The following is a 17,676-nucleotide window of genomic DNA, read 5'->3' as shown; positions in this document are numbered from 1 at the left end:
TAAACAGACCACTATGTCCAACTGCAATACGTAGCATGACATATACACCTTTACGTTCACAGTGTCCTCCATCAGAACACAAAATAAACTATTATAGGCGTGGTGCTCTTCGTAAAGTGAAGCAATGATGCTTTACCTGCATGCGCCGCCCATCTCTTTAAGGTTTCCTCTGCTTTCCTCAGAGTAGCGTTGATTTGGTTCAAGGTGTCTTGTGCCACACAGTTCGCTTCAGGTGCCTGGGTCAGTCTCTGCTGGTAGCCTTCAATCTGAGCTTCATATTGTGTTGTTGATTCTATTGACTCCAGCACTTGCATAATTATGGGAAAATATCAAACATATTCAGGTTCAGAGTGGATGTTTTAATAACTACTGAGTAATAGCAGATTTTACACTACAAAGTCACTGTATGCAAATTCACCTGAATAAATATTTCAGTTGATTGAACATGGAAGCTTAATGGAATACATAGAAGATTGGATTTAATAAGTCAACTAAGTATGAGTAAGGCTATGTACAATAAATAGGGTACGAAGACAAAGTAACAAATCTGCTTTTTCGAAAATCATGGTGGATTAAATCACTGCGGTGCCTGGTTCCTTTGGCTGGATGACCTTATCTTGCAGAATCAGCTCAGGATCCCCTGGAACCTGGCAAAGAGCTAAGATAACAAAACCTGCTGGGATGCAGAAAAAGTACTGCAACCAAATCATTGCTTGTCTGCAAAACTCTTGATACGGTTCATCTCTTTTATGGTTTATATTTATTTAAGTATTTATTTTATTTTCAATCTTATATAGGAGAGATTCCGCCCAACCAATTTACAGAGCGCTGTATAGCAGAAAAGTTAAACAAGTGAAAGTAAGTCAATCATACATTTACAGTGATAACATAACAGACAGTCACAATATTTAAAAAGGCAGGGAAGGTTATGCAGACTGAATAAATAAGAAATAATACACCAACAACAGACATTACAAATTCAAAGCAGTACCAAGGAGTTACACGAAATCGATTCATGGATATTAAACAGAAGAATAATTATGAACCTCAATTCAGCATAATTGCTCTTTCAATACACTAACCACAATCTGGAAAGGCAGTATGAGAGGAGGCAGTGCTATGACTAGCACTGTTATAAAGTAAATGCCAGAAGTCATGGACTTTGTGAGCATAAGCATCAGAGTGTAAAAGAAAGTTGTGACTGCTCTGCAGGCATCCATTGCAGAGCAAAAACGAGCGCTGGGTAGGGCGAAATCGCCGGTCCCACCAGCTGGATCCCTCACGTTAGGACGGGGACACGCCCACTCGAGGCCACGCCCCCTTTTTCGTCAAATTTCACTTAAATAGCGCGCTGAACCACAAGCGCCCTGACAGCCAGTCAGCTCCTGAGGCACAGCCGGGAGCAGCAGTGTAAATTGTGTTTTTAACCTTGTAAAAACTGAAATTTTAATTTGTTTGAAAACTCACCCACTTGTCTGTAGCACGATTACTGTGCACAGGCATCCATTGCAGAGCAAAAACGAGCGCTGGGTAGGGCGAAATCGCCGGTCCCACCAGCTGGATCCCTCACGTTAGGACGGGGACACGCCCACTCGAGGCCACGCCCCCTTTTTCGTCAAATTTCACTTAAATAGCGCGCTGAACCACAAGCGCCCTGACAGCCAGTCAGCTCCTGAGGCACAGCCGGGAGCAGCAGTGTAAATTGTGTTTTTAACCTTGTAAAAACTGAAATTTTAATTTGTTTGAAAACTCACCCACTTGTCTGTAGCACGATTACTGTGCACAGGCATCCATTGCAGAGCAAAAACGAGCGCTGGGTAGGGCGAAATCGCCGGTCCCACCAGCTGGATCCCTCACGTTAGGACGGGGACACGCCCACTCGAGGCCACGCCCCCTTTTTCGTCAAATTTCACTTAAATAGCGCGCTGAACCACAAGCGCCCTGACAGCCAGTCAGCTCCTGAGGCACAGCCGGGAGCAGCAGTGTAAATTGTGTTTTTAACCTTGTAAAAACTGAAATTTTAATTTGTTTGAAAACTCACCCACTTGTCTGTAGCACGATTACTGTGCACAGGCATCCATTGCAGAGCAAAAACGAGCGCTGGGTAGGGCGAAATCGCCGGTCCCACCAGCTGGATCCCTCACGTTAGGACGGGGACACGCCCACTCGAGGCCACGCCCCCTTTTTCGTCAAATTTCACTTAAATAGCGCGCTGAACCACAAGCGCCCTGACAGCCAGTCAGCTCCTGAGGCACAGCCGGGAGCAGCAGTGTAAATTGTGTTTTTAACCTTGTAAAAACTGAAATTTTAATTTGTTTGAAAACTCACCCACTTGTCTGTAGCACGATTACTGTGCACAGGCATCCATTGCAGAGCAAAAACGAGCGCTGGGTAGGGCGAAATCGCCGGTCCCACCAGCTGGATCCCTCACGTTAGGACGGGGACACGCCCACTCGAGGCCACGCCCCCTTTTTCGTCAAATTTCACTTAAATAGCGCGCTGAACCACAAGCGCCCTGACAGCCAGTCAGCTCCTGAGGCACAGCCGGGAGCAGCAGTGTAAATTGTGTTTTTAACCTTGTAAAAACTGAAATTTTAATTTGTTTGAAAACTCACCCACTTGTCTGTAGCACGATTACTGTGCACAGGCATCCATTGCAGAGCAAAAACGAGCGCTGGGTAGGGCGAAATCGCCGGTCCCACCAGCTGGATCCCTCACGTTAGGACGGGGACACGCCCACTCGAGGCCACGCCCTCTTCACTGCCCCCTTGCCATAAACATGTGCATGTGCCGGAAGCGCAGCGGACGAGCGCAGCGGGCGCGACGGATGCGCGCCGAAGGCGCGCCAAAGGCAAGCCCGTCTGCGCCCGTCCGCGTCCGACCGGGGCCAGGGGCGATACCCCCTGCAAGTTCAACCCAATGCCTGCAGACACCCATTCACTATTCTCGTAGTGAACTGCTAACTTATCAGAAAAACAACAGAGTTGCCGTAAGCCAACAATGCGCTCGCCTGACACCAGGCTCTACCCATGGACCCATTTCGTGCATGGCCTGTCACTGGTCTAGTATGGCTCCAGCCCAATTCAATAGTCATTCACCCCCCACGAATAATAATCTTGTACTAAACTGTTTATATTTTAATGCCAGATCTTTACCGGGACATGCTCTAGATATCTGGGAGCTATTAACATCCAAGTCACCGGACCTGGTTTTTGTAACAGAAACATGGTTGTCTGAATCCAATGCTCCTGATCTTGCGATTGCCATCCCCCCCAATTACAAAATCATCTCCAAAGACAGAGCCGGAAAAAAGAGAGGTGGCGGGGTTGCTGTTATATTCAGAGAGCACTTAACCTGCCTGGTCGAAACAACAACCGCCCAACCCGAACACGAAATCTTACCGTTCAAAATTCTCCTGGACGGCTATACCATGCTAGCAGGTGCAGTGGTTTACAACCCCCCAGGACATCAGACAAACATCGGGGCAAACCTATTAAAGCAACTCCTGCCAATATGTTTAAAACACAGAAACTACATGCTAGTCGGTGATTTTAACATTCATTTCGAAAAAACAGATGCCCCAGGATCTACTGAACTCAAATCAGATATGGAAATTCTTCAACTTAAACAGTGTATTGTGGGCCCCACGCACTCTGCGGGCCACACACTTGATCTTCTATTCACCAACATCACTTCCACCAGCATTAAAGAAATCAACCCACTGCCTTGGTCAGACCACTCTCTTATAGATTTTTCTCTCTCCCTTCCTGGGCGACCCCCTAAAACCAAATCCGTTCAACAGATATCCAAGCGAGCTTGGAGGTTGATTAACGAAACAAACTTTGATTCCAATTTCCCTAAAGACAAGGTCATATTTCCGGAGGACTCTTCTATTTGTCTGAACGCCGCCCTACTTGAGGAGGGCATTCTGCAAACACTGAATGCATTAGCCCCACTAAGAACAGCCAGAACCAAAACCATATCTGAGAAATGGTATACTCCCAACCTAAAAAGCCTAAAAAAAATCTGCCAAATAAAGGAACATCTATGGAGAAAGTCCAAAGACAGTGAAACCAGATTAAACTACGTCAACGCTCGGAAACAATACATCCGTGCCATAAAACAAGCAAAAAAGGACTACTTCACACAACGAATACAGGATAACTGCAACTCAACAAAAGAGTTATTCAAAATAGTCAAAGAACTAGGCAAACCCCCCAGTACGTCACAAACTCTAACCCCCTCCACAGAGGCCTGTGAACGTATTAGCACTTTCTTTTCGGACAAAATCAAAAAGATTTACTCCTCCTTCATCCCTCAAAACACTAATTTGTTTAACTTTTCCTTCACAAATGTCCCCCCATCAGAATCCCGTACAGACCTCCTAAACTCCTCAGACCTAGACACCGGGCCCAATCTCACCAGCTTCGAATTATTTTCAACCGAAGAGGTCCTGGCAGTACTGAACACAATTAAATCTGGATCCCCTTCAGATCCCTGCCCCCATTTTGTGTTTTCAAAAATTATATCCGCGCTTTGTCCCCTCATCACCCAACTGTTCAATAAATCACTAACCACAGCCACCTTCCCACAAGCCTGGAAGCACGCCTCTGTCACTCCCTTACTAAAGAAAGCTGGAACCGACATCTTAAATCCCGAAAACTATAGACCAATATCACAGCTCCCTTTTCTCTCAAAAGCCCTGGAGAAACTGGTCAACATACAGCTGACTAAATACCTAGAGACCAACTCCCTCCTAGACCCGTCCCAAACAGGGTTTAGAGCCAATAACAGTACCGAAGCAGCGTTGCTGGCAGTGTCGGACGGTATCAGATCCACCGCCGACCAGGGTGGGGCGGTGGCACTGATATTGCTCGACCTGTCAGCGGCGTTTGATACGGTCTCCCACGAACACCTGCTTCATATACTTCGAAGCAAGGGAGTACAGTCCAAAGCCTTGGGCTGGCTCCACTCCTTCTTATCCAACCGTACCCAAGCTGTACACATGGGACAGTATCACTCTAAACCAAGCACCATCGGCTGTGGGGTACCACAGGGTGCCTCTTTGAGCCCCACCCTCTTCAATGTCTATGTTTCATCTTTAGCCGACATTGGGAGGAAGTGGGGCATTGGAGTCTGCTCATACGCTGACGACACACAGCTGGTGGTGACTATGGATGAAGGCCCTGAGGTCATCAAATCCAAACTACACAACTGTCTAGGAGAAATGGCCCACTGGATGCACAAGCATTCCCTGAAGCTGAATGCCGGGAAATCAGAGATCCTACTATTTGGGGGAGCAAAACATGTATGGGATGCCACATGGTGGCCCCCTTCACTGGGAACGGCCCCCTCTCCCAGTCAACAGGCCAGGAACCTGGGAATCATTATGGACGATACTCTTTCCATGAAAGATCATGTCAGATCACTCTGCGGGAAAAGTTTTGCCATACTCAAACTCCTTGCTAAAATATTCCCTTGGCTACCCTTGGACTGCAGACGGTCCGTTACGCAGGCACTACTGGTCAGTCGCCTGGATTATGGTAATGCACTTTTCAATGGGATGAACGACCATCTATTCTCACGTCTGCAGATTGTGCAAAACCAGGCGGCTAAACTTATTCTTAACAAAAGTAAGCGCGACTCAGCATCAGAGTGCCTAAATAAACTCCACTGGCTCCCAATGCGTCAGAGGGCTGCCTTCAAGCTACTCAGTCATGCTCACAAGACCCTACATGGAACTGGCCCTTCGATACTGCAAGGAAGGATCGAATTTTACAAACCTAACAGAAATCTGCGATCTTGCCAATCTGCATTGGCAAAGCCTAAACGCATCCATAAGGTCAGAACAGGTGGACGTTCCTTTTCCCACCTAGCAGCCAAGAGATGGAACGAGCTCCCCCCCAAGCTAAGACACACCTCCAACTATCTTCAGTTCAGAAGGAATCTCAAAACGTATCTCTATACTAAACCATAAATCCCAGCTGTCACCCTAGCAGCTTCTCTGGCTCTTAGCGCCGTGATATCCTTCGGGATGATTGATGCGCTCTATAAAAACCACAAAATAAATAAATAAATGATCCCTGGTATTAATCAGTCAGGTGCTAGTGTTTCACTTTGAGCAACTTCTTAACTAGTGGGGTTTGAAAAGAGGAGGAATTTTTAATATGAAGAGGCAAGGGGTCAATTGAGAGCATCTTATGGTAAGAGAGTAAAGGAGGAATGAAGTCCTGTAGTAGAAACCTGCCAGTGGCATGGGAAATAGCTCTTGGTAGAGTAAGGGCCTGGTTTAGATATCGGCGGAAGGGTTACTGCTTCAAAACAGTGACGGATATCCTGTCCGTCGAAATGTAAATCCCATAGGATATAATGCGTTTTATATTTCGGTGGATAGGATATCTGTCACAGTTGTGGCAGAGTAACCTGTCCGCCAAGATCTAAATCAGGCCCTTAGTCAGTGCTAAATTTGAGCCTCTAGTCTCCAGTGCCGAGCACCAGCACTTAATTGTCAACATCAGCACTTGTGACAGTCTTCCATAAGGTGGCGATGTCTGACTAATTTAGCGGGGACAACAACAACAGTTAATTATTAATTCAATATACATTAAACATTTCTATTACATGCCACCCAAACCATTCTTATAGTTATTGGGGCCTGGAATAGTCTGAATTGTCACACGTATAGGAGTGTGGTGGTTAGTAGTTGTGTTGTTACTATTATTGTAAGTGCTGTCAAGGGCAATGTGTGTTGCAAGTGGCAGTGGGCTCTTGGCACTTATTCTTTCACAAATTAAGCACTGTCCTGCATGTTGAAGTCCCCTGCCAAGATCAATCAAAATTGGGGTAGAGTGAATTGGAGAGATTTTAGTACTGTAATTAAAGACTGTTTTTCTGGCTTTACTTTTCTGACTGCGATGAATATATGAATAGCAAATGAAGAGACTGAAGTAAATGTGTGATGTTGAAGGGAAATTAAAGTTTGGCACTTTGTGCCCACGTAAGGCCCAAATCAATGTACTCTTAGGATCACTGAAGGTGAGATCTAATATACATGGAAAGACTGCCTGTGGCTCTGCCTGCCTTATTTGGTTTCTATGCTTCTAAGTGGAATTCTTTGAATCCTGTACTGCAATCGGATTTTGTGACCAGGTTTCCTGTATTAGCACAATGTCACAATTTCAGAGATAAGCAGAGAAGTCATTCTCATCCAACGTACTGTAGAAGCCATTCATGTTCCAGGTCATTTGAAAAAACAAGGGGAACCCAATGGGTAGCTGTGGACCATGGGTATCTTGTGCTTTTAAGGGAACAAAAGGTCCTCAGCATAAGAAATGTATAAAGCAGTATATTATATAGACCACAATAGGCTACTATATATTTTTGTCCCTTGTCCAGCCGGACAGGGAATTTAATAATCAGGTAAATTATTTTAAGGAAAAAGGTACATTTCAGCAACAAAGCATTATAATGCAGTAGGACACAATCCTGTACCGTACCAAAAAAATTCACGTTCCAGGAGCAAAGCTCTAATGGCTGATTGCCATTGCTGATGTCCACATGTTGTTGAGCTCATGCCTCCCTCATGCCTCCTGGAAGAGGACCTGCTGAGTTTGTGATAAATGAAAATTTCATATACACTCGCACTCCAGATTTAATATGCTTTGATGGTTGTTGCGTGGTCCAGAGTGTACTTTTCTGTAGAGTACTATCATTCAATTGTATCAAGCGTGCCCCTGAATTGGGGAAAGTCCCCTGGTCACAGCGTTATCCCCTCCTGGGGTTGTAAATTATCTATAATGAAGTTACTGCCTCAATGTTCTTTCAAAATTTGTATTTTATTTCATTTTTTTCCAAAAGTTAATTTCACTCAATTATTCATTCCTTTTATATTGCCATTGGCATTATAACAACTGTCTCCAGCCTCTTATCCAATGCGTTTCGGCTAGCAAGTAGCCTTCATCAGGGAACTGTGGTCTGTAAATAAATTAATGCCTTAAATGCACGAGGAATCAAAACATTTAAAACGGAAGTGTCATTCTAGTGAATCTTGCAGTAAAAATGACATAATGTGATCAATGATAATATAGCGCGATGTGTTAAGTATAATGTGAACCGGTTTGTGAGAACTACTGAAGTGCACAATGTGTTCAATCGAAAAAAACGGAAACACCTAAACTAAATCGCCAATTTTACATCGTGCAATAGTGTAAGTACATGGATGCGAATCCAAGTGACTAGTATTCAAAATGTGATATCTTTACACAATCGATCAGTAAATCAATAAAGAGTGTTGTCTAAATCTCCGCGTGTTGTGCACATTGTGCGTTAGTGTGAGTTTAAATTCATGTGACACGGATGCTAAATGCACTAAACCAAGTTCTCGTGATAATGTCAGGTAAACAGTAACGAACAATACATAAAATCGCGGAAGTGTGTAATTGCAAATCTGTGCCCTTATTCCGCCTCTTAAATAGTGTCTATCTATAAAAGTATCAGCAGGTTGCATGAACAAAAAGACTTACTGGAGAACGACATGGCCGGTGCCTCCTCTCGTAGGATCGTGTAAATAAACAACAGTGAGTTTGTGAAAAAAACACATAAATAAAGCACAAGAAGGCCACTTTGGTGTTTCCAAGATTAAAGAGAGACTTCAAATGGATGGTCTGGCATAGACATCCAAATTGAAAGATCTGTCTCCGAGTGGGGGGTGTCAAGACTCAAAGGGCCTCATTTATGAAAAGTGACGCATCGCTGCGTGAAAACAGCAGTGCGTCACTTTTCACTGCACCCTCCTTGCGACACCAATGATGCGTCATATTTGCAGTATGACGCATCATTGCGCAAGGAGTTACAGATACGTCAGTATTTCTGACGAATCTGTATGGTGCAAAAGTGACGCATTGCTGGAGTGTGTCACAAAAGTGACGCAACTCCAGCAATGTGTCCTTTCACATGGGGAAAGCCCCATGTGAAAGGGCCTGCGTCAGTCTTACGCCTGCTGTGAGGCAGGCGTAAGAAATTGACGCATTTGTGTCCTAGAAGTGGCGCAGTGAAATCTCATAAATTTCACTGCGTCACTTCCATGACCCTTTCTTGCGTCAGAACGGTCCCCTGCATATATTATACCTGGCGCAGGTATAATGTGGCGCAGGGGTTTACAAAGTGACGCATCTACCTAGATGCGTCAGTTTGTAAATATGGCGCAACAAGGGGCCTTTTTTACGCCCCTGGTGCGTCACAAAAAGTGATGCACCGGCAGCGTAAAAGTGACGCACAGCCTCATAAATGAGGCCCAAAGTTTTCAATAGCTATGAAAGCAATCAAACTGTTTTAAAATAAAATAAAGACTAGCTATGGTAGAATATGGAATTTGGGGAGGGTGGCAAAACTCAGTCATCCTGTCTTCAGAAAAGATGGCAGCCATCAATGGGAGAAGCCTCAAGCAACGACAATCCTCCCGGCAGAGGGAATGGGTTATTGAATACTGCTCACGGCAAACGTTCCTATTATTTTTTAAAACAAACATTATATGAATAACATTAGAAGAGTAGAAACAAAAGATCTCTTTTGAAAGAAAAAGAAAGAGAACAACAACAGGATCAATAAAAAAGAAAGCTGAAAGAATGAACCAATCATAATCAAATTTTTTAAGGAAAAGAAAAGGGGGATAGATAAGAAAGAAAAAGGGAGAAAATAACTTATGTCATAGGACCGTGAGTGAGAAACATGAGATAAATCATCATAGGTAGACAGTGCCTTATTGCTCCCATGGCCGATCAGTCCAGATCCAATTAAATTTAAGCCGACGGTGTGGTCCTCGGGCTTTAGCCAAACAAAGTTCCATCTCATAAACCTGTCTGAGTAAGACCCATAATTCATTAACACTAGGACTTACATTATCTACCCAAACTCTAGCAATACATAAACGGGCACATGCGATAACAATAGTTGGAAGAAAGACTCCAGTCACCAACAGCTGCACTTCTAATTCCAAGAAAGAGTTCTCTTTTTCGGTACATTTGAGCCAAGAAGTGAAATAGCAATACTGCAGACCCCACTCCAGAATCCATCAGGTTTGGGTCAATTAATGAACATATGCCTGAGGTCTGCAGCATGTAGCTGGCCTTTCAGACCGAATTATTTCTCTGAATTGCGAGAAACCCACTTAGATATGACCGCTGGTGTATAATACAGCATATATACAGCCCGATGTTGTTGTAGCATTAAATTACCCAATGTTAGCCCTTGATCTAGTACTTCCTTCCATACACTCTTGGATGTTCTCTACAGCTATTTCACTCCGTAGAACCCAGCTAAGTTTAGCCACAATCAGTAAGCGGTCATCATTGGCACAAGCCAGAAATGTTTGATAGACTGAGCTGATTGCCCGGTGGCCGGTACTTGTGTATATTCCAGCCAGTATTTCCGACAAGTTTATCATTTTAAAAAAGTTTTTGCCCTGTATGACAAAATCCCTAACCTTTAGGTATTTGAAAAACATTTTTTGTGAAAAGCCAAACTCGTCCTTAAGGGCAGTAAGAGAGCGGAATACCTGACCATCATAGAGTCCCTGACCATCATAAAGTTGGCCCAGTCGGGTAATACCCTTAGATTGACACATCTTTCCCAATGCAGTCCTGGAATATGTTGGGCAGTGTTGGATTCCCCATAGCACCATGTATTGATGCTGTGCCGGGAGAGAGTATTGTTTACAAATGTCTTGCCAAATCCGATAAATATCCATGATAACCTTAAACTTTACCCGTTTAAAGTAGCTAGGGTCGGCAGTTTTATGTAGCGTAAACCCCACTGTTGGACCACAGGCGAGCTGATAACATAGCAGAGTTGGACCAGCATCCAGTCCACTGAGCAAGCCACGAAGCCGACCGGCAAAGGAAGCCCAAAAGTAAAACTGAAAGTCTGGAAGCTTAAAACCCGCCTTGTGCATATGGCAATCTCATAAACTTGAGACCTCACCGCGCACGATTATATACCCATATGAAGCTACCTATGACACTGTTCAATTTCTTAAAAAATTACAAAGGGACCCGCAGTGGTATAGAACAAAATAAATATAGAAATTTAGGGAGGATACTCATTCTTATAACGTTACACCTCCCATAGATACTTAGCTGTAGACGATGCCAGCTACGCAGTTTAGCCGCATCAGTTTTCAGGAGGGAATCGTAGTTTATTGTTAAAATATCATTGACCTGACTACAAATACATACCCCGAGATAGATTACGTTCCAGGCGACCCCTAATGTTGTAGGAAAGCCATCAGATTGAAAGTTAACAATTGTCTGAGTCTTGGCAATATTTAACTCATAGGCTGAAAAGAAGCTGAATAACTCAGGCATGATGTGTAAAATAGCTTCGCCGGGATTAGTAGAGAAGACCGCAATATCATCGGCGTAACCCATGACCTTAAGTTCTACACCATTGAGACATATGGGGGAGATCCTCCCATTAAGCAGCAAATGCCTTATACATGGCTAAATGTAAAGAGCAAATAGCAGAGGTGACAATGGGCATCTCTGCCGTGTCCCTCGTTGTATCTCAAGAGCGGCAGATGTCGAACCATTCAACTTGATTTTGGCTACCAGCTTTTTGTACAAATTCTGTGCTGCAGAGATAAACCTGGGGCCAAAGCCAAATGCCTTCATGGCAATCCATAAGGCCTCCCAGGCCACTCTATCAAATGCCTTTTCCGCATCAAGCATGACCATTGCCATCTGTATATCGAGTTTACGTGAGACATCGAAAGCAGCTATTGGAGTACCTATGTGGGCCGTTGTATCTCTTCCAGGGACAAAGCCATGCGGCTACACTGATACAAGCTTATGAATGAAAGAGGCTAGGTGGGAAGCCAACATTTTAGAGAAGATTTTGGAGTCCACGTTTATTAGTGCTATAGGACGATAGGAACTTCTGTCGTCGATCGGCTTCCCCTTTCTAGGAAAAACCACAATATTAGTTACACTCCATGATTCGGGAGCGTTACCCCTATTGATGATATCTGAACTCAGCTGCAGATAAGCAGGGGACAATAAATCCTGAAATGCCTTATTGAATTCAAGCTAGATGGCATCATCGCGACCACTTTACCAGAGGGTAAGGACTTGATAGCTGCTTCGACCTCAGTCGACAAGATGCCTTTCTGTAATTCCTCGTCATCAAGACAGTCCAAGTGGGGCAATTGGCTCTGCTACAAGTATTCATAGCAGGAATGTTGACAGAATGAGGGGCAGAAGAATATAAATCAGTATAACACAGCCTGAATTGCTCCACTATTTCCTGTGGTTGAGTAAATGACTGGCCACCCTCACCTCTGATCATTTTAACATTGGTCCTAGCCTTTTGGTCAGCGATCTGAAGGGCTAGCACCCATCCCACCATCTTCCCGTATTCATATTGTAAGGTTTCTTCCTTATGATAATTAGAAGCGATCTTTTCCACTAATGCTCTAATATTTTTGGATCGCTTTTGGATCGCAGTTTAACATCTACAGGTCGATTAGCCGAGCCCCAAGATCCCCAACAGCAATAGCCTCAGTATGCTGATGCTCTAAATCTAAATGCTCTCGCCGAGCCTGTTCAGCCACCTCAGCAGACTGTCTATTTTGAACCCAGATTAAACTCAGTTTCCCCCCTAATGTACGCTTTCATACAATCACATACACTTGAGATGTTAGCTGTTCCTAGATTGTTATTCAGGTACTCCTTCAAAGCCCTTCTGATATTTGCTATGCATTAAGGGTTACTAAGTAAGTATCTAGGGAATGAGAAAGGCTGGGTAGTTTTTCTGCCTTCGAGTTGTCTCTGTAGGCTCAGCGTGGCGGATTTTGATCTGAAATAATATCAGGACAGACCTCCACAAGAGCATTTTCCAGGAGCAACCTCTTAATGAAGATCATATCTATACGGGAGTACTGTTGCTGTGGGTGTGAGTAAAAAGTATAACCTGGCAGTAAAGGATGCAGCACTCGCCTAGTATCGTCAAGCTGGTGAATATGCAAGAGCTGCCGCAATGCTGCTCTAGTCTTAGACATTCTCGCCTGAATCTTGCGATTAGTAGTGTCAATTTTACTGTCCATAATGCAGTTAAAGTCACCCAAGACTATAAGATCTCCAACCCAACCCAATAGTTCAGCACTTAAGTGATCATAGATCTTGGGGCAACTAAAGTTAGGACCATAAACGGCATAGGTCGTGGAGGTGCAACCCGCTATCTGCAGCTGGACGATAGCCCATCTCCCCCTGCTATCTGATAATGTCTGTGTCACAGTGGCTACTAAGGTCCTAGATTTCAAAATGGAGACGCCCCAAATTCAAACTGTCTGTGATGTACATACTAGTGTATCATAGCCAAGCTGTCTCAACTGCGACCTGTCTTTATATGCTAAATGGGTCTCAGTTAGGCCTAATAGGTGTTGTTTCAAGATACAAAGTTCCTCCCTGATTAAACGCGGTTTGCGAGATTGGTTCAACCCTGCGACGTTCCAGCACATAACTTGTAAATCTGACATTGATTAATTTAGATTTCTCGGACATCTAACACTTCTAACTGTTAAATGTCTGTTTACCCCCATACCACGATCCCCCAACTGCTTCACCCCATGAATCGCCAACATCCAACACATGAACCCTCCCCCTTGCCCTAAAGGGACCCCTTACCCCAAACCCTCCCGGTGCCTACTGAAAGGAATCATCCCACCCGAGCTGTCACTGACTAACAGCTTCAGTGAATGCCAACCCAGCCCCCCCCCCCCCATGGCCCAATGGCCCCACACCCTCCATCATGCCTAAAGCAGAAGTAAAAAAGAAAAAAGGGGCTGAGGCTGTTTCAAAGAAAAAACCTTGTTAGACAACGTTTGTAGCCATTTCCCCTGACCGCCTCCAACTCCTCCAACCCTAACGGGGTTTTATAAATGATATGTCTGGAAGTAAAGACAAGGGGAAAAGAGGAGGAGAGTGCTGGCGAAGTAGGGGGGAGAGAACAAAAAAGTAGGAGAGCAGCCCGGCACATTGTACTCAGTTTCTATCTTTCTATTCCAAGGCACTTGATGCATCTGAGCCCACAGTTTCGGCCTGCCATTTCGATAGAGCCTGTCTGGCCTCCTGTTCTGTATTGAAAAAGTATAAGCATCCATTTCTTATAGTCTTCAGGCGTGCTGGCTCCTGTAGATAGACTTGCGATCACACCGGTTTAAGGGGGTCCATTAGCTGCTGCATCCTCCAGCATCAGTCCATTGTGGACTTGCACAAATTCGAGCGCACAGAGATAGTAATAGTGCACATTTTGACAGGAGTCTCAGGGTGCGCTTTGGTGTAAATTGCTTGACGAAACAAGAAGTTACCCAAAAATTCCAAAACAGGACATGGTCAAGATGAATTGTCATGGTTTCCCTGTGGAATAGTAAAAGGTATGCGGTGTGCCTGTTGAACCTGGGAGATAGATCGGGAAATGCTTGTTGAAACAAATCGACAATATACACCCATGAATCCGAGCCTTCTCACCCCTCTGGTACGCCGAAAACTCGTACATTCTGGCCCCGTTGGCAGTGCTCAAGATCCTCAACCTTAGCTTTTAGAAAAGCCACATGAGTCTTGTATGTTTTAGCAACACTTGCAGTGCGGCTGTGAGTTTCTTCAACTACTGCCCTACGTTCTTGTAACTCAGTAACATCCATAGACAGAGAGACAATCTTACTGGTAACTTCAGTGAGCGCAAGCTTGATATCTTGACTGTCTGCCTTTGCTTGGGTATAGTATTTCTGAGCCTCAGGCCTTTGGAGAGACAGCGCATGTCGAATTGCAGACAGAGATGGTGTGTCCAGCTCACCGAGCTCCAAGTGACCAAGGACCGGGCTTGTCGTAATGTCCTTTCTTGCGATTAAATTTGCAGGGACATATGCTGCTATTGATGCTCCAAGCAAAACGTCGTCCAGCACATCCTGGAGTGCCTGATTGAGATAATCTGGCATGGAACCATCAAATACACTGGCCCGCTATTGCAACTGGATGAAAGTAATGGCATTAGACTATTCCCACTTGCAGATATGCAGAATAAGGTGTTGAGGTTCAAATTGTGGAGTGTGCTAATTTTGTTGTTTTTATCATTAATGTTGCTTGATGGAGAGTAAGACTGCTGCTGCACCTGCTCCAGAGGCAGTTTTATAGCAGAAGTAGTTACCACATTGGGAGAATAATCGCCAGTTCTGAAAGTACTTGGTATTGAATGACTCTCACTTTCGCCATCTCTACTGTTCTCATCTTGAGCCTCAGGACCATTGTAATCGTCAGGCGCTATTGCAAGGAGGACACTCCTCTGTGAGGCCAAAGACACTATAGCTGCATTTACTGAAACGCCAGTCAAAGGTAGGTCCTTTTCCTCCAGGACGTCCTGTACTGCTGACATGAGGGCTTCAGCCATCTCTTGCCCTGGAATGGAGTTTACTGATCCACAGGACCGGAGCACCCCGCCGGCCCTGCCAGAATGGAGTAGCCTGAGGATAGTCCACCCAAGCTGAGAGCTGTGTCCAGAGTCTGCTGTGGCATCCTGACCCTCATGCCTGCCTGTAGCAACTTCTTCAGTAAGAGGAATATTGCTATTGCCTAATGTGAGATTATCCCCGGTGCTCCCCTGCCCCTTGGGGTCAGTAGCACGAGGAGGGGCCATAGCTGCGCAGAATACCCACTGACAATCACAGGTGGTTTCCGAGGCTCGAAGTGTGAAGCAGTTGCTGTAGTATAATGAAGATGAAGCCCAGTATGTGACCAAATCGCTGCTTGGCTCACATGCACTAGGCTGCATGTGACAGCTAGGCATAGCAACCAAATCCGCTCTGAGGCCGTTAAACCGAGCAGCCGTGGAGCTGGAAGCCATACATCTGCTATACGTCTGCACCACCAGGTAGGTAAGGCAGAAAGCCGGGCTGCAGGCTGAGGGTCTTTGGAGCACTCTCCACCCCTGTGCTCTCATCTTCTTGTACCGGGATGTATCCTTAGTGTAGGGAAGTCACAGATGCCACACAGGAGGTTAAAGTAGAAGACGGAGTTTATTGAGATGCTCTCACCTTAAGTTTCAAGTCAGGAATGCCAGATCACAGATCACGGCATAACTGTAAACATCTTACACGTTTAAACCATAACATCGTGTATCAACAGCACGAGCTTGTCACGAGCAACCAGACACACCTGAACGCTCGTGACAGCTCGTGTGAACATATGTACATTCCCAACACACCTTCCCCCCTTAGAGAAAAAAAACAAAAAACTAAGAGAGATAGATAAAAAAAATAAAAAAAAATTCAATCCATCACAAAGTCATTAAATCGAACAGGTAAACGATGAGAGCGTGTAGCTCTAGTATTGTCAGAATCACATTCAGCACCAGAACGTTCCTCAATTTCATTCTGTCTCCCAACATAAAAAAAAACATTGCCGTCCAATTCATCCACCGATTGACTAGACTCATTAAATAAAGAAACTCTGCTCAGATTCCACACAGAACCACCATCTACCCTGACTGCATTTCTAAAAACTTCAATAACTTTCCTAGGACTCGACCAAACAGGAAAACCTTTACTCACACCTTCTTTCTTTTTAATGCGGACAGAATCACCCACCTTAATAGCACGACTGGACTTTGAACCAACTCTTTTGACGATGTCATGTTTCATTTTATCCTTATACGACTGAACCCTGTTCTGAACAGCTTCAAAATCTACCTTCAAATAATTTTCAGATCCAGGTAAATTTTTTTTTAGCCACCAAGGAACCAACTTTGTACTGGGCTTCCATCCTCTCAACAACTCAAAAGGTGTAACCAAGGTCACAGAATTAGGTGAAGTTCTATAAGCCAATAACATTGATTGTAAAGCATTCCTCCAATTCAAATTGCCCTTGATAGAAAGTTGTATGGCCTCCTTCATCACACGGTTGAAGCATTCAACCGGGCCATTTGCTTCCGGATGGAAAACTGCAATCCTCCTATGAACAATACCGCACTTGACAAAAAACTGTTCCATTTCCTTGCTCACGAACTGTGGACCATTATCAGTCACAACTTCCTGAGGAATACCCTCTCTGCAAAAAATCTCATCTAAAAATGCTATTACTTGACTTGAAGTGACTTCTTTGACCATCTTTACCTCCGGCCATTTTGAAAAATAATCTATAAGTACAATGCCAAAAGCTTCCTGTTTTTGTAAACAACTAAAAGGCCCAATTATGTCTATCCCCAGTTTCCGCCAGGGACCTGATGGTAAATTAATGGGACATGGTTCTGGACGTATAGCAACAGCTGTTTTGTCACTGTTAGAACAATGAGAACAAGAACGTACAAAATGGTCCACACAGGAATCAATACTTGGCCACCAGAAGGACTCCTTTAAACGTCTTCTGGTGAACGATATCCCCAAATGTCCCGCAATTTCAAGAAGAGAATTTCTAATAGAAAAAGGTGGAACAATCTTGTCACCCCGAAGAATTAAGTCATTTTCCACAGCAAGTTCTTCTTGAACTTTAAAAAAACCCATCATGTTCCCAGATAGTTTCCTCTGTTCTGGCCAACCATGTACAAGATACTTCTTGACACTGCATAATTCTAAATCCTTCTTCATCTCTTCCATCCAAACATCCTCCTGCAAAAAAGGTCGCTCACCGCATACTA

General features: G+C 44.5%; 1 protein-coding gene across 1 annotated transcript in view; it reads right to left on the bottom strand.

The window, feature by feature from the left end:
- LOC144819203 (C-type lectin domain family 12 member A-like) overlaps nucleotides 1–17,676 on the bottom strand; it is a 254,430-nt gene that overhangs the window by 87,242 nt on the left and 149,512 nt on the right. Inside the window, exon 3 of the mRNA XM_078677178.1 lies at nucleotides 137–307. Within this exon, the coding sequence (XP_078533304.1) occupies nucleotides 137–307 (171 nt within the window). The remainder of the gene's footprint in view (nucleotides 1–136; nucleotides 308–17,676) is intronic.

The sequence above is a fragment of the Lissotriton helveticus genome, chromosome 2_1 (assembly GCF_964261635.1).
Source record: "Lissotriton helveticus chromosome 2_1, aLisHel1.1, whole genome shotgun sequence".
Taxonomy (NCBI): Eukaryota; Metazoa; Chordata; class Amphibia; order Caudata; family Salamandridae; genus Lissotriton; species Lissotriton helveticus.
Note: the sequence above shows the minus strand (reverse complement) of the source record. Positions and strands in the feature narration are given on the sequence as shown.